We start from the raw sequence: 26,281 nt of genomic DNA on the forward strand, positions 1-26,281 counted from the left end.
TTTTGACTTAAAACTTTGGTGACTGCAGGAATTAATATTCTTGGTTCTTTCGGTAAAGTCACGTAGATATAAAATTAAATTAAAATAACATAATGAAAATAATTTAAAAAAATTGTAAATAAAGCTAAAAAACTGACGTTTTGATCGCAACACAAGTGGTCTTTATTTAATGTAATTGTATTATCAGTTATGGTTATTTTCTGTCTACGTAACTTTACTGAAAGAAACAAGAATACGTGTGTCAATGTCTATCGGTCAAAGACGCTATACGGAGAGACGCGCAAACTCCAAATATACAGCAGGCGTCACGGTCGGGATCGAACCCACGACTTCCTGTACACCAGGTGAGGTAGTTAACATCTCACCACGGAGAGAGACACGCAAACTCCAGTTAGCCTCGGCTATGTTCGTTGATCCTCGATTAATTACTTGGTGTAGTGAGGAAGCATTAATGCTGAGCAGATGAAGGTGGCCAGGCATGATTCTGGACACGCCACCGCCAGTGTGTGACAGTGTCAAGTTTGTGTTTGCAGTAAAGTCTATCAACTCTATTGAACACGGAGGTTATATCAAAACAATAGTTTATTTTTGTTTTCCTCTGGAACTCTTTGTAAGAATGGAAACAGGAGGTGAACACAGCACGCACATGCAGCTGAAGTCGGAACTGTTCATCCCAGCATTCAAGGACATCTGAGCCTGGATTCACACCTCTAAGTTGCGATTGAACGTTAATTTATGCATTTCTGCCTAACACAAATAGTATTGTTTTCAACACCCTTTGCTATGTCAGCTGAATTTAGCTCTCATAAATATTCCTTTTGTAGCCAGACAGCTGAAATAGTGTGCTCGGAGTTTTTGGTGAACATTCATTTTGAAGATACGAGGGCTTCCAGCCATGTTTATAACCATTTGCTCTCTCATTGTGTGCCATAACAGCCCGTGTGATGAATTTGGGACACTTTTCCACTATATCATGAATATATGAATAAGTATAGACACACGTGTTACTGTGTATATATGCTTTCCTCTGTGCATCGATACTGACGTGTAGATGGTGTGGATATTATTTTTTTCTGTCTGCAGCTGACGCTTCCTCTGACGCTTCCTCTGCAGAATTGGTCTGATGGAGCAAAGGCACTCAGCGCAGCTCGGTATGACAAGTCAACAATGCGACCAGTGTGCATACAGCACGGATCGTACAGGAGATTTGACACGGCACCAGAGAACTCACACAGGAGAGAAACCCTTCAAGTGCAGTGTGTGTGGGAAGGCGTTTGCACATTCATATAATCTTGTAGAACACCAGAGAACACACACAGGAGAGAAACCCTTCAAGTGCCGTGTGTGTGGGAAAGCGTTTGCACATTCATCTGCTCTTCTAGCACACCAGAGAACACACACGGGAGAGAAACCCTTCAAGTGCATTGTGTGTGGGAAGGCGTTTGCACAGTCATCTAATCTTGTAGAACACCAGAGAACACACACAGGAGAGAAACCCTTCAGGTGCAGTGTGTGTGGGAAGGCGTTTGCACAATCATCTACTCTTGTAGAACACCAGAAAACACACACGGGAGAGAAACCCTTCAGGTGCAGTGTGTGTGGGAAAGCATTTTCACGGTCACCTGCTCTTGTAATACACCAGAGAACACACGGGATAGAAACCCTTCAAGTGCAGTGTGTGTGGGAAGGCGTTTGCACAGTCATCTCCTCTTGTAATTCACCAGAGAACACACACGGGAGAGAAACCCTTCAGGTGCACTCCGTGCGGGAAGGCGTTTGCACAGCAACCACATCTTCAAGTACACCAGAGAACACAGAAGCATCAGAAGATCCACAAGGAGTGGAGTCTGAAATCAGCTTGTGAAAGTCAAAGTGCCACAATAAGCCCATCCCTCATGAAACAAGAACCGGAAGAAAATCCCAGCTTGGACACTTTTAAAGTTATCGAGGTGAAATATGAAGAGGTGATGGTGAAGAGGGAAGAAGTGATGGTGAAGAGGGAAGAGGTGATTGTGAAGAGGGAAGAAGTGAAGGTGAAATGTGAAGATGAAGATTCAACTCCAAAATGGGACCTTCACATCGATGGAGGCAACGTGAAGCAGGAGGAGAATTCTGACTGTGAGGCAGAGCGAGGCAACTCCCAGCAGTTTGTGGAAGTCGAGGTGTGGGTGGACTTCCTCCGAGACAATACAAAGTCAAATGGAGACCCGGTAGATGTGTAAGCTTGAGACGGTCGCTACAATAGATGCACCTTTGTCACAGGCCTTTAATGACAAGAATGTGAAGTTGGACACTCAGTTTCTAGGTTCATCCTGCAGAGTAAGAGTGGCAAGTCTTTGTGGACCTGTGGGTTGGGTAGATATTTAACCAGGAGCGAGAGACAATAAGCCCCCAATGATTCACTATGTTATAATAATTGAATTTACACCGTGCTTGCTTAATCGTCTCAGCAACTCGGAGTTTTGTGTCGTACCTCGTCTGAAACACTTGAAGAGCATCCCCAAGTAGCAGCTGCCCCTGTGTGGCACAAGGTGGTGGCCCTGCACCAGCCTGCATGTGGACAAGAGCCTGTCAGTAGGGGGCGATGATTGATGCGTCATCTCAGTTGTGTAGTTTGTAGGCAATCTTGATTCGAAGCTTTCGTGACAGCAGGAATCCACACTCTTGAGTTATTTCGGTAAAGTCACCACGTGGGTAGAAACATAACAGATTACGGCGTTTCGATGGCAACACAAGCAATCGTCATCAGGTGGGACAACCACAGCAAGAGAAACTGCTGAAGTAGTAGGCGCCTACTGCAGCAGTTTCTTCTTCTTGCTGCTGTGCTTGTCCCACCTAATGACGATTGCTTGTTTTGCCATCGAAACGCCGTGATCTATTATTTGTAGCGTAATGTTTTAAATTTGCTACATTTTGACCCAGACGCCAGCATGCAACGGCCTACTCGTTTTGAATAACGCAACAATAGTACGTTGTACATACACTGTTAAGCAGACGGTGCGCATTTGTAAAATAACTTCTTGTTAATACGATGTAACGTGATGCATTCAATTTCGCTGCAGTAATTCGATGTTAATATGCCCGTCAATGGTTTAGAATGAATACTTGTCTGATTGTGCGCGTGCATGTAACATTTTGTATGAGGGTCACACATTGAATAAGTGATGTTAGGACAAAGTGTGTGTGTGTGTGTGTTTGGAAGTAACCTGTACAGAGAACTCAGGTGAGACCCGTTGTTCTTGTGATACAGGTCAAAGGGTACTTTTGTGTTTCACGAAGCATCTGGAGCAACTCATTGTCTTTGACATAGGTAGCACGCTCGGATCATTAATCAGTTACAAGGCATACCCCTTAAAAGTTACACGTATAGGAGGAGGTACATTCTCTACAACACGAATTGTAGTTTTGTCTTACGTGTTGTCGTAGATTTTGTCTAACTAGGACTAGAAATGCTCCTTGCTGATTGACGTCTGGATGTTCGTACCTATCGGTTGAAGCAAACCCCACTGCTGTTGTTGAGACGCTGTGCACCAATAATGGTCCAACACGTTGACGGCCTTCAGGCCAGGAAAGTCACAACATTTGCACATGAAGGACGCATTCACGCAAGTACCCCATGCTCCGTTTTGAAGTTTTAAAATGAAGCATCTTTGAATTGTGTTGTGTTTTGAATTGGATGATTTTACTTCTTCATTAAAAGGTTGTATCAATTTACATCTGGAAGACTTCATTGAAAAGGACATTTCGTGTGAATTTTCTCTCGTCATTAAGTAGATGGCCTTGCCGGGGGTTCGGTTCGATGCGGACTTTCACCTGTTTGGGATTGCGGGATCGAGATAAGACGACATCGAGCTGCTGGCCGTGCGAGAAGACCGCCGTCTGCAGATCGATTCCAACGTAATCGAACGTCTGTCCCTGTGCCTCCGTCGTCCATGCAGGGGGTGTGTAAGTTTGCAGCGCCCCCTGCATGAAAACAACGGAAAGTGCAGCGCTCATCACAGATAGATAAAGTTGTGCGCTTATATTTAAAATGTTATTTTATAAAGTGATGTTGAAATCGAAAAGTGTTTGGCCAGTTCATGATTGCAATCAGATTGATTCATTTATTATGAACCACATATTTGAGCTTTTGTGGTCCTGTTGAGCTAAAGTTGGAAAAAGTCCGTGACTATAACTTCGCTCAATATTGTAAACGTGTTTCTATTATTTAGTTATTTAATACAAACTACTTCAGATAATGGGTTTCAAGATGCACTTGAATGGCACGTTCGTTGTTCCGGTGTTTAATGGCTTGGACGTCATGGCAAATGGTGTATGACGTCACAGAGCAGTCCTTATAAGGGCCTCAATGCACGTTGGTGTATGACGTCACAAAGCAGTCCTTACAAGGGCCTCAATGCACGTTGGTGTATGATGTCGCAAAGCAGTCCTTATATGGGCCTCAATGCACGTTAGTGTATGACGTCACAAAGCAGTCCTTATAAGGGCCTCAATGCACGTTGGTGTAGGACGTCACAAAGCAGTCCTTACAAGGGCCTCAATGCACGTTGGTGTATGACGTCACAAAGCAGTCCTTATAAGGGCCTCAATGCACGTTGGTGTATGACGTCACAAAGCAGTCCTTATAAGGGCCTCAATGCACGTTGGTGTATGACGTCACAAAGCAGTCACGAGGCCGTCCCACAGCGCGACAAAGCTGCAAACGTCACCCACCGACGTGGGGGTTGGCCATGTTGCGCACGCACGCAGTTTTGTTGGGGTCCGTGGCTATCCCGGACTCGCTGATGATGTGCCCCAAGTAGCGAACCGATGTCTGCAAGAGATGACACTCCTGTGGTTTAAACGTAAGATTGGCCGCCCGAACGTTTAACAAACACCGATCGCGACCGCTGCAGCTGCTCCTGGAACATGCATCCGAAGACGATCACGTGGTCCAAATAAATAAGGCACGAGTCCCATTGGAGGCCTGCTAGGACCAGCTGCGTGAGTCGCTGGAACGTGACCGGAGCCGAGTGGAGTCCCATCGGGAGACAATTAAACTGGAATAGAGCCCGAGGTGTTCAGAACGCAGGATTTGGTTTAGAGCTCTCATCAAGAGGCAACTGCCAACACCCCGACGACAAGTCAAGTGTGGTAGAAAACCCACACGGCCGACAGGGCATCCAATGAATCGTCCATCCGTGGGAGCGGGTGTGCATCTGCCACGGAGACCCTGTTCAATTGGTGGAAATCCACGCGAAGCCGCAGACTCCCATCGTGTTTCTTAACGGGAACAACGAGAGCTCCCCTCGTCGACCGCAGTGGCGAACGTGGTCCTCCTCCTGACGACTGAGCCCGTGTGAATTCTGGCGTACGGAAGCGGCGTTGCCCGTGTCAATGCGGTGCTGCCATTAGGGACGTGCGCCCAAAGTGTCATATTTACCCTGACTGAAAATGTTTTGAAAATTCGCCCCGCCGCTCGCCGGATAAAATCGGAATTCTTGCAGCGCAGCGCGTCCATCCATGATTCGTCCGGCTCGCTCCTCCACTTCACCATGGCCACGAGACATCTGTGGTCGCCTTGCCGGCCTCCCCACGACACGCGGCCACTGCGTGGGCCAGAACGGTGCCCGCCTGGACGACCGCAGCACCCAGGCCGACGTTGAACACTCTGAACGGCTACGTATGCATAGTCACACCGTTAGTGTCAGTAGCATAACTCTCAACCACTTATCAGTGCCCTACCTTATTACAGACCAACTCAGACCTTACTGATCACCCCGTGGCCCTTATAAATCTCAACGTTCATCCTATACATTATACTACACTATACACTACACAGCTGTCAACCCCTTATCGGCGCTCTGCCTTATTACAGACCAATTCAGACCTTGTCGATCACCCCGTGCCCCTTATAAATCTCAACGTTCATCCTATACATTATACTACACTATACACTACACAGCTGTCAACCCCTTATCAGTGCCCTACCTTATTACAGACCAATTTCAGACCTTACTGATCACCCCGTGCCCCTTATAAATCTCAACGTGCATCCTATACATTATACTACACTATACACTACACAGCTGTCAACCCCTTATCAGTGCCCTACCTTATTACAGACCAATTCAGACCTTACTGATCACCCCGTGCCCCTTATAAATCTCAATGTTCATCCTATACATTATACTACACTATACACTACACAGCTGTCAACCCCTTATCAGTGCCCTACCTTATTACAGACCAATTCAGACCTTACTGATCACCCCGTGCCCCTTATAAATCTCAACGTTCATCCTATACATTATACTACACTATACACTACACAGCTGTCAACCCCTTATCAGTGCCCTACCTTATTACAGACCAATTCAGACCTTACTGATCACCCCGTGCCCCTTATAAATCTCAACGTTAATCCTACAAAGTCCCATCACAAGGAAGAAACACAAACAAATCGACACAGATTTTTATTGTTGTTTGCCCGTATTGAAACGGCTGTACGCCCGTACGGGCCTGAGAACTCACTTTGCCTGCGCAAAGACCACGACGGGGTAAAAGCGTGATGGGCTTCTACAGCTCCGCAATAGTCGAGTGTGAATAGTCGCCTAATAGTCGCTATTGGCTATCAGAGGTTCTCCCCAACAACCAGTCAAACAACGTGTGGGCGGTCATCTTAGGTAGGGGGGGGTGTGTGGTGGATTCTCCCTTACCAAGATGGCAACCCCCCTCCCACCACGAGTCACGTGGTGTTGATATTTTGTGGGTGTTTTTTAATTGGTCAGCTCCATTGCACGTGACATTGAACTTTATTTCATAGCCCGGAGTAAGGCCCATGGTAAATAGCATAGACTAGATAAGGCGCTGCTGCGTTTCAGATTATACCAAGCATAGCCCGGAAGAGGGGGATGAAAAGCATCAAAACTCAAGACGCGCTGAATAAATGTAGCGAATTTGTTTGATGTTTAATTATTTCATCCATAGCGACAAGAAGCAAGAGGGGCTCACTGGCGTTAGTGAAAGGTGGAGTTTGCTGTGTACCCCCCTAAATTAAAACAATTTAAGTTCGCCGGTGGCATTCACCCCTCCATCGCCCGCTGCTCGCGTTGGTTTCGCCCACGACCCTCTCCCTCCACCACCGAAGAGTCGCGTTTTGGCGGGAGAAGGCGGCTGTGTGTTCTGAGGAGACTAACAACCAGCACCACCATCACCACAACATCTATAATCGTAAGTATAACTACTACTATAATAACAACATCTACAATCATAACTATAACACTAATAATAACATCAACAACTTACAACAGCAATAATATAAACAATTACAATAGTAAAAACATGAACTGCTATAATAACTAATACTGTAATATCAACAACTACTACGACTATAATAAAACAAAAACGTGAACGAGAGCGGGCGACACAAAACGAGGGCGGTGAGTGAGAGAGTGGAGCCGACCTCTCGCCCTCACAGCCTGAGGCCCACAAAGACGCGCGGGCTCTGTCAGCCTCACGCAGCCCGTCAGGGAGACTACACGGGGAGACATTTGTGTTGTGTCTGTGTCTCTGTGTGTGTCTCTGTGTGTGTCTCTCTGTGTGTGTGTCTCTGTGTGTGTCTCTGTGTGTGTGTCTCTGTGTGTGTCTCTGTGTGTGTGTCTCTGTGTGTGGGTGTGTGTGTCTCTGTGTTGTGTCTCTGTGTGTGTGTCTGTGTGTGTGTCTCTGTGTGTGTGTCTCTGTGTGTGTGTCTGTGTGTCTCTGTGTGTGTCTCTGTGTGTGTCTCTGTGTGTGTCTCTGTGTGTGTGTGTCTCTGTGTGTGTCTCTGTGTGTGTCTCTGTGTGTGTGTCTCTGTGTGTGTCTCTGTGTGTGTGTGTCTCTGTGTGTGTGTCTGTGTGTGTGTGTCTCTGTGTGTGTGTCTCTGTGTGTGTCTCTCTGTGTGTCTCTGTAAGCCTCACGCAGCCCGTCAGGGAGACTACACGGGGAGACATTTGTGTTGTGTCTGTCTGTGTGTGTTGTGTCTGTGTGTGTGTCTGTGTGTATCTGTGTGAGTCTCTGTGTGTGTGTGTCTCTGTGTGTGTGTGTCTCTGTGTGTGTGTCTCTGTGTGTGTGTCTCTGTGTGTGTCTCTGTGTGTGTGTCTCTGTGTGTGTAAGCCTCACGCAGCCCGTCAGGGAGACTACACGGGGAGACATTTGTGTTGTGTCTGTCTGTGTGTGTCTCTGTGTGTGTGTCTCTGTGTGTGTGTGTCTCTGTGTGTGTGTCTCTGTGTCTGTGTGTGTATCTGTGTGAGTCTCTGTGTGTGTCTCTGTGTGTGTGTCTGTGTGTGTGTGTTGTGTCTGTGTGTGTGTCTCTGTGTGTGTGTCTGTGTGTGTGTGTCTGTAAGCCTCGCGCAGCCCGTCAGGGAGACTACACGGGGAGACATTTGTGTTATGTCTGTCTCTCTGTGCGTGTCTCAGTGTGTGTGTGTCTGTGTGTGTTGTGTGTCTCTGTGTGTGTGTCTCTGTGTGTGTTGTGTCTGTTGTGTCTGTGACTTTAATGCCCGAGTTGGTCATGATACTGGCACCTGGTCTGGAGTGAGTGGAGGGCATGGGCCAGATCAGCTCAATAGCAACGGTAGGAGGCTGCTAGATTTTTGTGCAGCCCATGGGCTTGTAATTACCAACACGCTGTTCCGGCATCGGCGCATCCACACAACATCATGGATGCATGCCGGGTCCAAGCAAGAACAGCTGCTGGACTACATAGTGACGGACGAGCGGATGCGAGCCCATGTCCTTGACACCAGGACCTACCGTGGAGCTGATCTGCCCTCTGACCATCGACTAGTCATCTGTAAGATGCGCCTGCCATTCTACCACTCCGGAGGTGGGTGTACACCCAGGACCCAATTCCGACCTAAAGTGGCCTGGTCTCAGTTATCTGATGAAAGTTGCAAGCGAGAATTTCATCATCGCTTGCGGCTGGGATTGGCATCGTTCCCGACTCCTCCTGATATCGAGGGTAAATGGGCGAGGTTTAGGACTGTGACTCATGCAGCTGCAATGGCTGCTTTGGGTACGCGGTCCAGACCTCCCCAGAGATCCTGGCTGACAGAGGAGGTGTTCAGGATGGTTGAGAAAAAGCGACAGGCCCACTGTCATCGGCTACAGAATCCCACGTCAGAGAATGAGGCTTACCGCAGCCTTCGCTCGGAGGTTCGGAGAGCCGTGAGGCGCTGCAAGGATGGGTGGTGGTCGCGGGTTGCTGAGGAGATGGAGTCTGCCTCAGTGGCCCGTGATCACAAATCTCTATTTAACTCCATCAAAAAAGTAACCTGCAGCACCACACCTATTACCATCATTAGGGGAAAAAACGGTGATCCAATCTCCGACCCCCAGGAACAGGTTTGCAGATTTGCTGAGCATTTCTGTGAGGTCCTGGGGGAGGGAAAATACCTCAGCCAGGAAAACATCGTGGCACAAAGTGAGGATGACCCTGCTAAGGCTGCGGTGCCTCAAATATTGGAAGAAGTCACCCCCTGTGAGTGGCTGGCTGAGGTGCCATCTGTTGAGGAAGTACTGAGGGCGATCCGGAGTCTGAGACCAGTAAAGGCAGCAGGCAGAGATGATCTCCCAAGTGAAATGCTGAGGGAGGGTGGCGTTTGTGCACAGACTGCCCTATATGACATCATAACAACAGTCTGGACCACTGGACGGGTTCCGCAGGATTGGAAGGATTCCCTGGTGGTCCCCCTCTTTAAGAAGGGGGACCGCACAGACTGTAACAACTACAGGGGCATCTCAATCCTCAGTGTGCCGGGAAAGGTCCTGGCAAGGATTATTCAGCATCGCCTTGCCAGGCACGCTGAGGAGAGGCTTGCGGAGCCCCAATGCGGCTTCAGGAAAGGGCGGTCCTGCACAGATGCCATATTTTCTGTCCGTCTGCTACAGCAGAGATGTAGGGAATTCCAACAAGACCTACATTTCTGCTTTATTGACCTGGTCAAGGCCTATGATACCATCAGTAGGCCTGGGCTCTGGGTCGTTCTTCGTGCTTTTGGAGTACCTGACCCTCTGCTCACGATCATTAAGGACCTTCATGATGGTGAGCGGGCCCGGGTAAACTACGTGGCCGGGAGTCAGAGCCATTCCCTGTACACCTTGAGGTGCGACAGGGGCAAGTGCTGTTAAGTGCTGTTAGCGAGTAGCAGCACCTATGAAGGCTACCGGCACTGTGGCACACGAGGGGGCGGGTGGCCAGCACCAGGCCCGGCCGCCTTTGTCTCCCCCAGTGCTAGCGATGTGCACCGCTCTACTACACCGCTACACCGGCTACTTATTTGCGGCTGAGTCGAACTGGGGGAGGCCCAGGACCGGTTCAGATAACGGCCGTCACTGGGTGTGGGTTGAGTCGCGAGCGGGAGACAAACTCCCCAAACACCACCACCACCGAGAGAGAGGGGGGGGGCACAGGGGGGTGAATGAGAGGGGGGCCCCAGGGGGTGAATGAGAGGGGGAACCCAGGGGGTGAATGAGAGGGGGTGGGGACCCCAGGGGGGTGAATGAGAGGGGACCCCAGGGGGGTGAATGAGAGGGGACTCCAGGGGGTGAATGAGAGGGGGTGGGGACCCCAGGGGGGTGAATGAGAGGGGACCCCAGGGGGTGAATGAGAGGGGACCCCAGGGGGGTGAATGAGAGGGGACCCCAGGGGGTGAATGAGAGGGGACCCCAGGGGGTGAATGAGAGGGGACCCCAGGGGGGTGAATGAGAGGGGACCCCAGGGGGTGAATGAGAGGGGACCCCAGGGGGGTGAATGAGAGGGGACCCCAGGGGGTGAATGAGAGGGGACCCCAGGGGGTGAATGAGAGGGGACCCCAGGGGGGTGAATGAGAGGGGGTGGGGACCCAGGGGGGTGAATGAGAGGGGACCCCAGGGGGGTGAATGAGAGGGGACCCTGGGGGGTGAATGAGAGGGGACGCCAGGGGGTGAATGAGACGGGACCCCAGGGGGGTGAATGAGAGGGGCCCCAGAGCGGTGAATGAGAGGGGGGGGGACCCCCGTTACCTGAGACTGTTGCTCTGTGATCAGCGCCACCGCCGCCACCGCCAGCAGCAGCAGCAGCATCACGCGGCGCTCCATCAGCCTCACCCACGGGGTTCTCTCTTCAGTGCCACACTCACTGATGCTGCTGCTCATGGCGACATTAAGCAGGAAGTGACATTATCAGGTGACATTAAGAAGGAAGTGACATCGTCAGGCGACATTAAGAGTAAAGTGACATCATCAGGCGACATTAAAAGGGAAGTGACATTTTCAGGCGACATTAAAAGGGAAGTTACATCATCAGGCGATATTAACAGGGAAGTGACATCAGGCGACATTAAAAGGGAAGTGACATCATCAAGCGACATTAAAAGGGAAGTGACATCATCAGGCGACATTAAGAAGGAAGTGACATCATCAGGCGACATTAACAGGGAAGTGACATCATCAGGCGACATTAAAAGGGAAGTGACATCATCAGGCGACGTTAACAGGGAAGTGACATCAGGTGACATTAAAAGAGAAGTGACATCATCAGGCGACATTAAAAGGGAAGTGACATCATCAGGCGATATTAACAGGGAAGTGACATCTTCAACAGGTGACATTAAGAAGGAAGTGACATCATCAGGCGACATTAAGAGTGAAGTGACATCATCAAGCGACATTAAAAGGGAAGTGACATCATCAGGCGACATTAAAAGGGAAGTGACATCATCAGGCGACATTAAGAGGGAAGTGACATCATCAGGTGACATTAAGAAGGAAGTGACATCATCAGGCGACATTAAAAGGGAAGTGACATCATCAGGCGATATTAAGAGGGAAGTGACATCATCAGGTGACATTAAGAGGGAAGTGACATCGTCAGGCGACATTAAGAGGGAAGTGACATCATCAGGCGATATTAACATGTAAGTGACATCATCAGGCGATATTAACATGTAAGTGACTACGAGATTACGAGTTAAATGTTCTTGCTGTGGTTTTCACACCTGACGGTGATTGCTTGTGTTGCGGTCGAAACGTCTTAAGAATTTTATTGTTTTATGTTTTTATTATTTTATTGTTTCCCTTCTACGTGGTGACTTTACCGAAAGAACAAATAATATGAATCGCTGCAGTCACGAAATATTTAAATAATTAAATAGAATCACAAGAGATTGTGTTGCGTGCAAAAGAGAGTCGCGTAACCGATCACTCAGAAGTGGGACCTGCGCCTTTAGTGGCACCCCGACGTGAAACGAGCACACGGCACCAACTGTCCCCACCTGAAACGGAACGGGGTTTTACAATCGATGCACGTGCAACTAGTCTAAATGATTGTTGCGCACAGGAGTGCTTCAGGAGAGCATCAGCGAGGTTTTACTGTTCCTCCTCCACTGGAGGGGCGCAGGCTACAGCACAGCGGTTTACCACCAGGCACTCCGTAGTTTGGGTTGTGTGGACACAACATCGCAGGGCTGTGAGACTTCTTGAAGGAGGAGATGTGGCACATCAGCCTGTTGATGTTTTGATTTAAAGCTTTCCTTACTGCAGTAATTCATATTCTTAGCTCTTTCGGTAAAGTCACATTGAAGGGAAACAATAAAATATATATTGTGTTTTATATATATTTTATTGTTTCCCTTCAACGTTACTTTACCGAAAGAGCTAAGAATATGAATTACTGCAGTCACGAAAGCTTTAAATCAAGAGTCCATCTATGTTCTGAAAAGAGGAGGGGGGAGACGAAAAATTAATTTATGCTGTCTGAAAGCCACCGTAAGCGTGAATAATCAATTAAGACTTGAAATGGTTTATCAAATCCTTCCAATGATTGCTAAGCCAGAGTCCATCTTCTCGGTTTAAATTGTCTCTGTGTTTGTATATGTGGATAGCCTCATGAACAAATCTCTCATGGTAGCCAGATGGATTGCAAAGAACCTCTGTCTTGGAGAATTCAATGTCATGTGAGCCTACTGAATTATAACAGTGATCTGCCATGGCCGAGGTGTTGGTCCTACTGTGTTTAAGGTCTGCTTTGTGTTCACGAATGCGGTCCGAGACATGGCGTTTGGTTTCTCCAATGTAACTACTACCACAGAGGCAACTTAGTTTGTAGACACCAGGGTACTGTATGTCGTGATAGCGAACTAATGCGTATAACGCTCCCACATTTATAATGAACTTAGGTGGGTGACCACTTGATTCCCATGTCACAGGGCTATACCTAATACATGAAAACTTGAAATGAAACTTGAAATAACAGACTGTTGAGGCAATTGCTGTTGGCGAGTAGCAGCGTCTATGAAGGCTGGCACAGCACACGAGCAGTGCGTGGCCAACAGCAGGCCCGGCCACCAGAGACCCACAGGGACACACAGAGACCGACAGAGACACACAGAGACCCACAGAGACTCACAGAGACCGACAGAGACACACAGAGACCCAGAGACACCCACAGAGACATACAGAGACCAACAGACACACAGACACTCACAGAGACCCACAGGGACACACAGAGACCCGTAGAGACCCGTAGAGACTCATAGAGACCCATATAGACCCAGAGTGACTGAGACTCGTAGACACCCATAGAGGCTCAGGGACTCACAGAGACCAATAGAGACACCATCACCACAACCATCATCACAACCATGATCATCACCACCATCACAACCACCACCACGATCACACTGCACCAGGTACTCATTTAAAGCTATGCCGACCCATGGAAAGCGGTTTAAATATTCGGCACCGTTATTGGTTGTGAGTGGGGAGGAATTGAACTCTGTTCACTGGGTTCGCAACACAGCGTTGCAAGCCACCACACTGCCGCTCCCCATTAGGACGACGCACACGGCATTGACAACCTTGATGCTTCCGGTTGCTTGCGATGAAGTGACCGGTTGGCTCAGCCTGCCAAGAGCACCGAGCTGTACCGCTGAGACCATGGGTTTGAAATTCAGGCAACTTGCTTGTGATTTTAAACCAGGTTTCTCAAGCGTATTGCATTTGGCTAAATTCCAGCTGAGAATGAAAATATCAGTTTCACTCTCTTACGTGAAACATTTTTCTCGGTGGCAGGGCGTGTGGGGAGGTGCTGCTCATGACTGTTTGGGGGGGGGGGTAGTGGTGGCACGTGGCCCCCCAATGATCCGATCAAGATCCCTCATTTCGATCGGATCATTGGGGTTTACAGTGAGGGAAAAAAAGTATTTGATCCCCTGCTGATTTTGTACGTTTGCCCACTGACAAAGAAATATAATTTTAAGAAATATAATTTTAATGGTAGGTTTATTTGAACAGTAAGAGATAGAATAACAACAACAAAATCCAGAAAAATGCATGTCAAAAATGCTATAAGTTGATTTGCATTTTAATGAGGGAAATACGTATTTGACCCCCTCTCAATCAGAAAGATTTCTGGCTCCCAGGTGTCTTTTATACAGGTAACGAGCTGAGATTAGGAGCACACTCTTAAAGGGAGTGCTCCTAATCTCAGCTCGTTACCTGTGTAGTGGGTTCCAGGACACGGAGACGGCAGAATAGAAGCAGCACTATTTATTTAAACCTTAACAAGGGTTACACTATAAGGGGTAGCGGCCCCTCCACCCGTATAACTCAGGAACACACCCCAGGCTCTCTAGCCTAAGCTCTAGGCTCCCAGTTCCTCCTGGTAGGGCTATCAGATCCGGCCCTGGTTAGGCACAGATCTCGGCACCCCGCCGACCAGACCGGCCCTTAGAAGGACTCTGACTCTGGGGCTCTGGGGCTGCACCACTGGCTTGCTGTGCCGGCCCTGAAAAGGGCAGCGGTCACAGAAGTTCCAGGGTCTCACCTAGCTGGCCTTCTTTCTTCACTGGTTGCTTCAGCCTCGGGCCCCACACTCTGCCCCGAGCTCCCTGGCTCCCCGCACATTATACCCACTGGAGCCTTAGCGGACGTTGTTGTAGCCACCAAGGTGTGGGTGAACCACACCTTCCCGTGCCATGTGTTTATTCCCCATAGCACCCCTACATCACCCCCTCCCGTGTAACCCGCAGCCGTCCCGGCTGCAACAATACTCGAACAATAAACACAACAAACCCCCACCCGTGCGTGCCTCATAAGAACGAACACCCCAATAAATAACCCAACCCACCTATACAAAATTACACTATATACACATATACATTGTACCCCCCCATCAACGCAGCAAGAAAACTTAACAGTGAACAACAAGAGTAACAAGAACCATTATTACAACAAGCGGCGCATTTTGGCACGAGTCCGTTTTGCGGGTCCATCGTAGGGGGAGGGTCGGGTCGGCCCGGCAGTGGGCACCGGCTGTGCAGGTGCACCGTCTTCCGTCACCCAGGAAGGGCAAACTCCGTCCCCACCGGGTGGCGCAGGCGCGCTGGAAGCCGTCATTCTTGAGGCGCCTGAAGGTGGAACAGTTAGCGAAGCATCAAGGGCAGGTGACGAAGACGCCGTCCGGGAGTCAGCGGACACATCACATGCTCGGCCCGTGTAATGTGGTGGAGGGACGCGCGGCACCACAAACGGCTTCAGACGCGAGGGGTGTACGTACCAGCGGCGTTTCCCCCACTGGATACGAACGCACTGCGGCCGCATAACCTTCACAATAACCACAGGGCCCCTCCAAGGCCGCAACAATTTCGCCGAGGTCGCCAACGGCACCTGAGGGCAGTGCAGCCAGGCTTGATCGCCTGGTTTCCACGCATGTGTGCGTGATTGGCGCGATCGCAACCTCTCGTTGGCCTTCTGCCGAGAGGAAGAGTTTTGGGCCACTGCCTCCCGCGCCTCGGTCAACCTCAGGATATTAAATTTAACGTGGTCGGCCAATTTAGATTTTCTGCTGGTTTCTGAGACGCGGAGCTGAGTTGCAATTGGTGGGTCAACGTCGCGACCGTACATCAAAAAGAACGGCGAGAAGCCGGTTGCCGCGTGAGGAGCCATTCTATAGGCGGCCAAAACCCCCGGAATGTGAAGGTCCCAATCGGTTTGGGAGTCACACACCTGGTGACACAACATAGATGTAAGCATCCTATGCAGCCGCTCCACCATGCCATCGGTTTGTGGGTGATAGGGGGAAGTGCGAATCTTTTTCGTACCAAGAAACGCACACACCTCGTGCAGAAGGACGCCAGAGAAGTTCTTCCCTTGGTCAGTCAGCAGCCGTTCGGGAGCACCCTTGTCGAGGACATAGCCCTGGACAAAGGCCTCGGCAACGGCTGCTGCTGACTGGTTAGCGAGAGGCCATGCCATAGGCCATCGGGTGAAATATTCCACGCCAACCTGCAGGTACTTGTTACCCCTAGGGGTCGCAGGGATGGGCCCCAATATATCGAGTGTGACGAGTTCGTTAACCCGAGAGACCGTGATAGATTGTAGCGGTGGGCAGGCGCCTTTCGCTGGTGGTTTTCGTTGGGCGCACTGAGTGCATGCACCCAGGAGGTCATCCACATCCCTTGCCATACCCGGCCAGAAGAAATCCAGCTGGAGCACGGCAAGGGTCTTGTGGGTCTCCAGGTGCAAAAGCCGCTCGTGTGCGGTCCAAACGGCCTTACCCCGCAAAGCGGATGGCACCACAAGCCTGTGACGGCAGGCCCTCCCATCCCAATGCATTAGGAGCCCCTGGAGCAGCCCGTACGAATCAATCCCCGCGACCCCCCGCACGGAACCCCCTGCGCGACGACGCAACGCGAGGAGGGATGCGTCCTCCATCTGGAGGCGCCCCCATTCCGCAATGGACAACCCCAGCAAGGAGTCCGCACCTCCCTCCCCGACAGGACCCTCAGGCAAGGGGTCCTCAGTGGCAGCAGCGAGAACCGGGATATCTAAGGGGGAGCTATCCTCTTGCGGCTTACAACGCCCCGATCCCCTGAGACAAGCGCAATCTGAGGCGGGCGGCAGGCGAGACAGCGCATCCGCATTAGTGTGCCGAGCACCCTTCCGATATGTGGTCGTGAAATCATAATCCTGAAGGATTTCGAGCCATCGGGACAATTGCCCCGAAGGCTGCGTCACCCGCAAGGCATATTGTAATGCCGCATGGTCCGTACGGACAGTGAAATGCCGACCGTACAGGTATGGGCGATACTGTTGCATAAAAAATACAATAGCCAAGAGTTCCCGACGCGTGACGCAGTATCTCTGTTCCACCGGAGACAAAACCCTACTGCCATAAGCCACGACGCGTTCCACACTACAGATCACCTGTGAGAGCACACCCCCAATGCCCGTATTGCTGGCGTCTGTATCGAGCAGGAAGGGTTCCGAAAAATCGGGGTAGCTCAATGGAGGGGCCCGCACGAGAGCGTCGCGAAGGGAACAAAAAGCGACCTCCTCCTCCTGGCCCCAGTGAAATTTCACTCCCTTCGCCGTCAGAGCGTGTAAGGGCTTAGCAATGGTCGCAAAATCCGCGACGAACCGCCGGTAATAAGACGCAAATTCAATGAAACTCCTGACCTCAGCCACCGAGGTGGGGGTTGGCCAGGAGCTGACACACTGCGTCTTTGCGGGATCGGTGGATATGCCCGAGCGGCTGACGATGTGCCCCAAATAGCGTACGGATTCCCGTAGCAGGTGGCACTTTTGTGGCTTAAATTTCAAATTCGCAGCACGCATTTTGAGGAACACGGCGCGCAAGCGCAAAAGGTGTTCGTCAAATGTCTTGTTGAACACGATGACGTCATCCAGATAGATCAAACAGACGTTCCACTGTAAGCCAGCCAAAACCAGTTCCATAAGGCGCTGAAATGTCCCCGGAGCGGAGTGTAATCCCATAGGTAACCAGTTAAATTGGAATAGGCCATGTGGTGTGCGAAACGCAGTCTTTGGCTTGGACTCATCATCCAATGGGAGTTGCCAGAATCCGGATAACAAGTCCAACGTAGAAAAAAAACGTGCGCCAGCCAGAGCATCCAGAGATTCGTCCATCCGGGGAAGTGGATACGCGTCGGCCACGGAGATCTTATTAAGGCGGCGAAAATCCACACAGAATCACAAGGACCCATCGCGCTTTTTGACAAGCACTATGGGTGCTCCCCATGGACTGGTGGAAGGGGCTATAATGTCTGCAGCCAGCATGTCATCCACTGCCGATTTGACATGATCTTTTTCGGCCGGACTTAACCGAAAAGGATTCTGGCGTACCGGGGCATTGTCACCCGTGTCAATGTGGTGATGCAACAATTTCGTGCACCCAATGTCATATTTGTGTTTACTAAAGACATCGGAAAATTCCGTCAGAAGGGTGCGTAGGCCGGCACGCTGGGAGTCGGACAGATCACTTGTGCCCGAACATAGTGCGTCCATCCAACTATCGTCCCCCTCAGAATGCGGTTGAGCCAGAGGATCGGTCCCCACATTACCCATAACCGTGTCTACCACGGGGACCGGCGTCGCGTGCGTGAGCACAGTTCCCTGAGGAACGACGGCCGTCTGTACGCCAACGTTAAGGACGAGGATAAACGGGTCATCGCTCCCCTTAACGAGCGTTTAAGCGGCCACCAGATCCAGCCCGTTTTCCCCAGCCCTCGAGGGCCCTAATAGAATTCCCTGGTCCAGAACACCAGGCACGAAAGGCCGACGCAAGCGAAGGGGCACGAGCATTTGCGCCCCGGGAGGTACACGCACCGTCCGAGTGACGAACGCTTGTATCGACGCGCACGCTGCCCTTGAGGTGACAGGGGAAGGCAGGAATGTTACCCGTTGGCCCGAGGGAAGCTCGATGCAACCCTGATCAATTAGAATTTTAATCGGCATTTTGCCCAAAAAGTCCGTCCCCAACAAGCACGGAACCGCCAGCGAGGACGAGACTAATATCGGCCCGGAGAGTTTGATATCGCCAATGCAAATTTGTGCTCGAATTTGGCCTATGATACCCAGCGAACCCCCGTTCGCTGCGTAACACGGAACGGTGACTGGGAGCAAGGGGCGGCTTTGAACGGGAAGAATATTATAAATCAAGTCTGACACAATGGTCGCCGAAGCTCCCGTATCGACGAGGATACGCACCTCGACCCCGTCAATGCGACCCGCGACCACGGACGAGCCTGCCAACGCAGCAACAATGCGGTGGGCCAATTCCGTCCACTGCCCTGGCCCGAGCACCCTCTCGACCCCGCCGCCACCCAACTAACCAATGGGCGTACCCCGAGGCCCGTACACCGAAACGCGCGAGGTGGGGACAGGTGTGTGCACAGGCTGAGCATGTGGGGTGCCGCGACTTGCCGGGTTGCGATGCGGAGGCCTGTAGGCTGGAGCGCCGTCCGACCGTCCCGGCTGTCGTTGACGAGGCGCCTGGCATTCCGCAGCCACGTGGCCCTTGCGGCCACAGTTGTAGCACGTGATGAGCACCTTGGGGTGCTCCTGGCGATCCAGTGTTGTCCCAGCCGGCCTCCCTCCGGATCTCCACTCCACCGGGCGACCCGCCGCGAAGACCTCCTCGGAGGGGGGGATGGTCGGCGTCCCAGCGCACACCGCAGCTGCGCCCTTGGGGACGAGAGGTGATCGACGCTGCGCTATCAGGTGCGCGTGGATGTGTCTTGCTGCCCGCAAGTAGCACATGTCCGCGTCGTCCTCTGCGACGATGACGATCTGTAGCTCCTGGGCCAACGCCAGGAGCGTCTCCGTCACCATCGCGTCCACCCCTTCGCCGTCCATCCGCGGGAAAGCCGCTTTTGCGAGGGCCAGGAGAGCCGTGCGATACGCCAGCGGTGGCTCCTTTTGGCCCCTGCACCGCTCGTGGAAGAGTTTGCGGCAGTCCGACGATGGCCCGTAGGCTATGGTGAGGACCTGGAGCGCCGACTGTAGCGTAGATCGCGTTGATCTGGGAGCTGTGATGAGCGTAGCAAGGGCGTCATCGTCCAGCATGGCCGGTAGCGCACTCAACGTCTCGTTGTCCATCCAGCCGGCCATCTCTTGATGAGCGAGAAAGCGGCGTTGAAAGGCCCCCCCAGTCGCCGCCGTCTGAAACGAACTCCTTCAACACCGGCAGGCGTTGTTGAAATGATGGCTTCGTCTCTGAGAGGTGCCGCGCGCCATCTCCGGCCTCCCCGCCGGTGTTGGAGGGGCTGGGGACACCCATCGGCGGTCGCGCAGGTGATGACGATGCGCCCGCCTTTTGGTCCTGACAGCGGGCGTCCGTTGGTGATGACGTCACCACCGCTGATTGGCCCACAGCGTCCACGTCGAGCTGCGACCCTCCAATCGCCGTGGCGGACACTGTCATGGCGGCAAATCCGAAATCTGGTGGCTGTGTTTCGGCGGGAATGGCCGTTGAACGGCGTTCGTCTCTCTGCCGCCTTTGCGCCCGCAGCTCCGCGCGGTTGATTTCCTCCAGCGTGGAAGCCGCGGCATACAGCAGCTCAGCCAGTCGAGAGTGAGCTGCCTGCAACCCGTCCTCCATCGGCGGCCACTCCTCCAGCGGCGGCTGCTGTTGGGGCGTCTGGGGCATCCCAGGATCGTCGGCCGCGGCCTCTGGCGCAATCCCAGGCGAGCCGTCCTCCTCCTGGGGTGCCTGTGATCGGTTTGTACTCCTTGTGTTCATTTTAAGACTACTTCTGACACCAGTTGTAGTGGGTTCCAGGACACGGCAGAATAGAAGCAGCACTATTTATTTAAACCTTAACAAGGGTTACACTAGAAGGGGTAGCGGCCCCTCCACCCGTATAACTCAGGAACACACCCCAGGCTCTCTAGCCTAAGCTCTAGGCTCCCAGTTCCTTCTGGTAGGGCTCTAAGGGAGGCTATCAGATCCGGCCCTGGTTAGGCACAGATCTCGGCACCCCGCCGACCAGACCGGCCCTTAGAAGGACTCTGACTCTGGGGCTCTGGGGCCGCACCACTGGCTTGCTGTGCCGGCCCTGAAAAGGGCAGCGGTCACAGGAGTTCCAGGGTCTCACCTAGCTGGCCTTCTTTCTTCACTGGTTGCTTCAGCCTCGGGCCCCACACTCTGCCCCGAGCTCCCTGGCTCCCCGCACTTTATACCCACTGGAGCCTTAGCGGACGTTGTTGTAGCCACCAAGGTGTGGGTGAACCACACCTTCCCGTGCCATGTGTTTATTCCCCATAGCACCCCTACACCTGTATAAAAGACACCTGTCCACAGAAGCAATCAATCAATCAGATCCCAAACTCCCCACCAGTCAACGCCCTACCTGGTTGATTGACGTTGAGAGACCACGCCCACACACGTGATCGTCTAACGTGGTCGATTCCCACGTCTACACAGTCGGAATCGATTAATGAAGGTTCATTTTAGACCACTGTTGATTCCCATGTTATCCCAATACAAATCGATTTTTTTTAGCCTAAGCCACAATTAATCGATTCCAATGTTATCCCAAAGGAAATCGACTCATACATCCGTAACTCTACTATAATCGATTCCTAATGTTATCCCATTAGGAATCGGCACGAGTATAGTTAATCGAAATTTAAATCGATTTTCTCTGCAGGTGACTTGGCGTGGAGTGAATGGGGATGCGGAACTCTTCGTCCTGCACCTCGTCACGTGGTGAAGCAGCCTCGTCACGTGGTGCAGCAGCCTCGTCACGTGGTGCAGCAGCCACGGTGAGCCGAGCCGATCGACATCGGGTGCCAGGTTGTGGTGGACGTGGGGAGCGGTGGTGCAGTGGTTAGCGCACTGTGTGTGTGTGGGGAGCGGTGGTGCAGTGGTTAGCGCACTGTGTGTGTGTGGAGCGGTGGTGCAGTGGTTAACGCACTGTGTGTGTAGTGGAGAGCGGTGGTGCAGTGGTTAGCGCACTGTGTGTGTAGTGGGGAGCGGTGGTGCAGTGGTTAGCGCACTGTGTGTGTGTGGGGAGCGGTGGTGCAGTGGTTGGCGCACTGTGTGTGTGTGGGGAGCGGTGGTGCAGTGGTTAGCGCACCGTGTGTGTGTGGGGAGCGGTGGTGCAGTGGTTAGCGCACTGTGTGTGTAGTGGGGAGCGGTGGTGCAGTGGTTAGCGCACTGTGTGTGTGTGGGGAGCGGTGGTGCAGTGGTTAGCGCACTGTGTGTGTGTGGGGAGCGGTGGTGCAGTGGTTAACGCACTGTGTGTGTGTGGGGAGCGGTGGTGCAGTGGTTAGCACACTGTGTGTATGTGGGGAGCGGTGGTGCAGTGTTTAGCGCACCGTGTGTGTGGGGAGCGGTGGTACAGTGGTTAGCGCACTTTGTGAGTGAGTGTGGGGAGCGGTGGTGCAGTGGTTAGCACACTGCGTGTGTGTGGGGAGCGGTGGTGCAGTGGTTAGCACACTGTGTGTGTGTGGAGCGGTGGTGCAGTGGTTAGCGCACTGCGTGTGTGTGGGGTGCGGTGGTGCAGTGGTTAGTGCACTGTGTGAGTGAGTGTGGGGAGCGGTGGTGCAGTGGTTAGCACACTGTGTGTGTGTGGGGAGCGGTGGTGCAGTGGTTAGCTCACTGTGTGAGTGTGTGTTGAGTTTGTGTGCGTTGGGGTGGTAGCTGTGAACACAGTGGGGACTGTGGTTAGTAGTGAGTAGTACATTATTATACAGCAGTGCCTTAAACTTGTTATTAGATTCAAGTATAACGTTGCAATGACTATTGTTTGCTAAACATAACTTAACATTTTTAATGACTGAGTTGAGTTTATGCGTGCGCTGGGGTGGTAGCTGTGAACACAGTGGGGACTGTCTGTGTACTCAGTAGTGAGTAGTTCATTATTATACAGCAGTGCATCTCATACACACACACACATCTCATACACACACACATCTCATACACACACACATCTCATACACACACACGCATCTCATACACACACACACATCTCATACACACACACACACATCTCATACACACATGCATCTCATACACACACACACATCTCATACACACACACGCATCTCATACACACACACACTCGCATGCATCTCATACACACACACAAAGACAAAGACCCCCGTATAGCCTCAACAGACTCGGGGCAATGGCTGGGAGCCAACACCTATGAAGGCCGGCCCAGCACACGATGGGGTGGGTGGCCAAACACCACGCCCGGCCGCATTTGTCTCCCAAGTGGCGATGTTCACACCCTGCACCAAGTACTCATTTAAGGCTGAGTTGACTTCAAAGACGGAAACAGGAATACTTCTTCACAATTATGGCAAATCGCCTGATGAAGCTGGTTGTAATAATCAGTGAAACGTCATACTCTAATGGTAAATGTTCTGGGTTTACTATCCAATACACCAGTGTGCTGAAGCAGTAACTAATTGGCACGTTTTGTTTACGTGAAATATGCTCTGACTTTAACATAGCTATTTCTGTGACCAGTTACAAGCTAATCACTCAGCTATTTCAATGCTAAATTCTATGCTAATTCCTTTGTCAAGGGGTACCTCTGCAGATGTGTATACTTTAACTTAGCTATTTCAATGAGCCATTTCAATGCTAAATTATATGCGAATTCCTTTGTCAAGGCGCTTTGTGTTTTTCTTCTCACACAGCTTAAAGGTCGTGATCTAAGCGTGGCTTCTCTCACTCCAGCGCTGTCCTCCAGACAGTCTCGTCCCTTCACCTGATGAAGGCCGCTTGTGTTGTGGCCGAAACGTCGTGATTTTTTGTTATTTTATTTTCACCTACGTGACTTTACCCAATAGAACCAAAGAGTATATTTTATACTTTTTGCATTGTTTACAGTCTGGAAGCTACCCACATGGGAAATTTAAAGTTGTTGCATGTCGGGAAGTATGCTAAACATTTCGAACAGACACACATAATCACAAATTTCCCTTTTATATATACAGACGAAGGGGTGGGTGACAGCACCACGCCCGGCCGCCTTTGTGTCCCCAGTGGCGATGTTCACACACCACAGCAATTACTCGTTTTAGGCTGAGTCGATCTAGGGGAGGCCCAGGAGCGGTTGAAATAATCGTCATCGGTGGTGGCAGTGAGCGGGAATTGAACTCGGGTTGCCGGGTTCGTAGCGCAGTGCGCTAACCACTACACTAATTCGTTACGCTTCCACATGCGTGGATCACGTGACAGATTTGACGTCACAGCTCACTTGCCGTGCAAAAAAATGCATTATTGAGCTCCCCCCCCCCCTCCTCCCCCCAGAAAAAACACAAAAGTGTATTTTAATATTTTTTGCGTGGTGTACAGTCTGGAAAGTACCCACATGGCAAATTTCAAGTTTGTTGCATGTCGGGAAGTACGCTAAACATTTTTAACAGACACACATAATCACAACTTTGCCTTTTACATATGTATGGAGATAATTTCGGCCAGGGCTGCCCTGTGTCAGCGACTCTGAAAAACCTGCTGACACCCGGCACACCACGTCCCGTGTGTACCTTTCGCTATCGCCGTGGCTACCGGGGCTGTGCTGCCCACTCCACTTCGCACCAGCGACCCGGAAAATATTCAGTGACAGATTAAGCCCTGATTATTATTCACACAATTACACATCCAGTGGAATTTGAACACGTGATTTTGTGCTTACGGGACAAGGTGTTTACTCGGTGGGCCATAGCTGCAGCTCCCCAATGCTGCATAAACCCATGGTTCTTGTTATAATTCCAGTTACAGTAATGCTACTTTATCAGGCACTGGCTGTATTTCCACTGAAATACACAAGGAGAATTCTCTGTTATTACGAATCTTATATCTGACATGTTTAAGTGGTGCTTTTCTGTTCGGTGAAATGTGTTGCTATTAAATGTGATGCGAGCAAAGAGACGTGTTTATTGATCGCTGATCGATCGATTGACTTCATGGCCAAGCGGTAGCGCGTTGCAGATGTTTGTGGTACGAGTCCCACGACCGCCCCGGTTAACGCTGTGGGTGTATGAACTGTAAATATTGCGCACTGTCTGCTTCACAGTCGGATGCTAAAGATCTCGGAGATGTAATTTAAATAAGTAGTATGCCACGTGTGTCGGCACAACTCTGTAAATGCGACAACTACTGTGGGCTGTCCGTGAAGCGTAGCGCCTCCAGGGTGTAGCCTCGTGTGTACTCTGAGCTTGTTTCGCACCGTACGTAGCCAACCGTGCTCATCGGAGGCGCCTTGCGCTGCACGAATGGAGCGAACGCCAACGTGCACTCGCAAAACCCAAAAGCTTTTTGATTGCCCTCGTTTTGTCCGTTGAAGACGATGCAAGCCGCGCCGCAGGACGATGGCCGCGAGCACGAGAAGCCGTGCCTCAGCGAGTCCCGCGCGGCGGAGCTGGTGGAGCGCCTCTACGGGGTGAGCGTGGCGGGGGTGAGCCCGCTGGCGAGCTACGTCGACCAGAACTACCGCGTGCTGGCGCGCGACGGTCGCCAGTTCGTGCTCAAGCTCACCAACACGTGGGACAGCCAGCGGCCGCAGATGCTCGAGGTGCAGATGGCTATGATGAGGTTCCTGCGGGAGAGGGGCTTCCCATGCAGGAGGTGGTGGACAACATCAGCGGGAAGATCATGTCGCTCGAGAGCATCGGTGAGCTGCGCCTGCGTGGGTCCCGGGAGCAGAGACATTGGAGAAGAGATGTACATAATACTAAATCTTGTTCTACTTGATGTGCGTCTCCATCTCCCTTTGTCTCCCCCTACATGCTAAGGCCTCGGCACAGAGACCCTATCTCTCTGTGCTCCGTACGTTGTGTCTCTCTTTGTGTCTCTGTGTGAACTCCCTTCTACTTAGGTGTCTGTATATATATCTGCGGTTCTATGTTTCCTCTCTCTCTCTTAAATTTAGCTCTTCTATGCCTGATGATGATTGCTTGCGTTGCAATCGAAACGTCGTATGCTATTATGTAATTTTATTATTATTTCTTATTTCTACGTGACTTTACTGAAAAAAACCAAAGAGTCATTCCTGCAGTCACGAAAGTGACAAATCAAGTTTAATAGATGTACAGTGCAGTACAATTGATTTTGCTGCAACTGAACTCTGGCCCCCACAACATAGCACCACGCAGCAGCCTGTGATGCCTGTTTAATGCACGATTGTCACCCATAGAAGCCCTAATCCAGGCTCAACCTGCTTAGCTTTCAGATCTTATGATAGGGCACATTCCAGGTGATTTAGTCATAGGCTGATAGTAATCATACGAACACAGCATTGGTTTATACTTGCAAAGACAACGATCAATATCCGAGCATGAGGCGGTGGTATAATACTGGGTCGCACTCCACTGACGATAAGTGATGTAAAAGGATCATACTTTTTAGTTTTTGTGAGGTTGGTGGATGTAACGCACTGCTTGTTGGTACTGGCCCAAGGTCCACATTGTGATATTTTGTAAATTCTTCATATATATTAAAAAAACAATGTTTGGTGTGTGG

At 51.2% G+C, this 26,281-nt stretch overlaps 1 protein-coding gene across 2 annotated transcripts in view; it reads left to right on the forward strand.

Moving 5' to 3' along the window:
• The first annotated feature begins 6,883 nt into the window (after positions 1-6,883).
• LOC142921737 (hydroxylysine kinase-like) overlaps positions 6,884-26,281 on the forward strand; it is a 31,714-nt gene continuing 12,316 nt past the window's right edge. The window contains exons 1-3 of one of the 2 annotated variants that reach the window (XM_076063055.1): positions 6,884-7,212; positions 21,453-21,567; positions 25,107-25,433. In XM_076063055.1, the coding sequence (XP_075919170.1) occupies positions 25,379-25,433 (55 nt within the window). In that variant the 5' untranslated portion in view covers positions 6,884-7,212; positions 21,453-21,567; positions 25,107-25,378. Of the gene's footprint in view, positions 7,213-11,016; positions 11,186-21,452; positions 21,568-25,106; positions 25,434-26,281 lie in introns of those variants that run through there. The other variant, XM_076063056.1, reaches the window with a different exon arrangement.

Source organism: Petromyzon marinus, unplaced genomic scaffold, assembly GCF_048934315.1.
Source record: "Petromyzon marinus isolate PM22_M1 ecotype Great Lakes invasive population unplaced genomic scaffold, UKy_Petmar_22M1.pri1.0 PM_G_Scaffold_88, whole genome shotgun sequence".
NCBI lineage: Eukaryota > Metazoa > Chordata > Hyperoartia > Petromyzontiformes > Petromyzontidae > Petromyzon > Petromyzon marinus.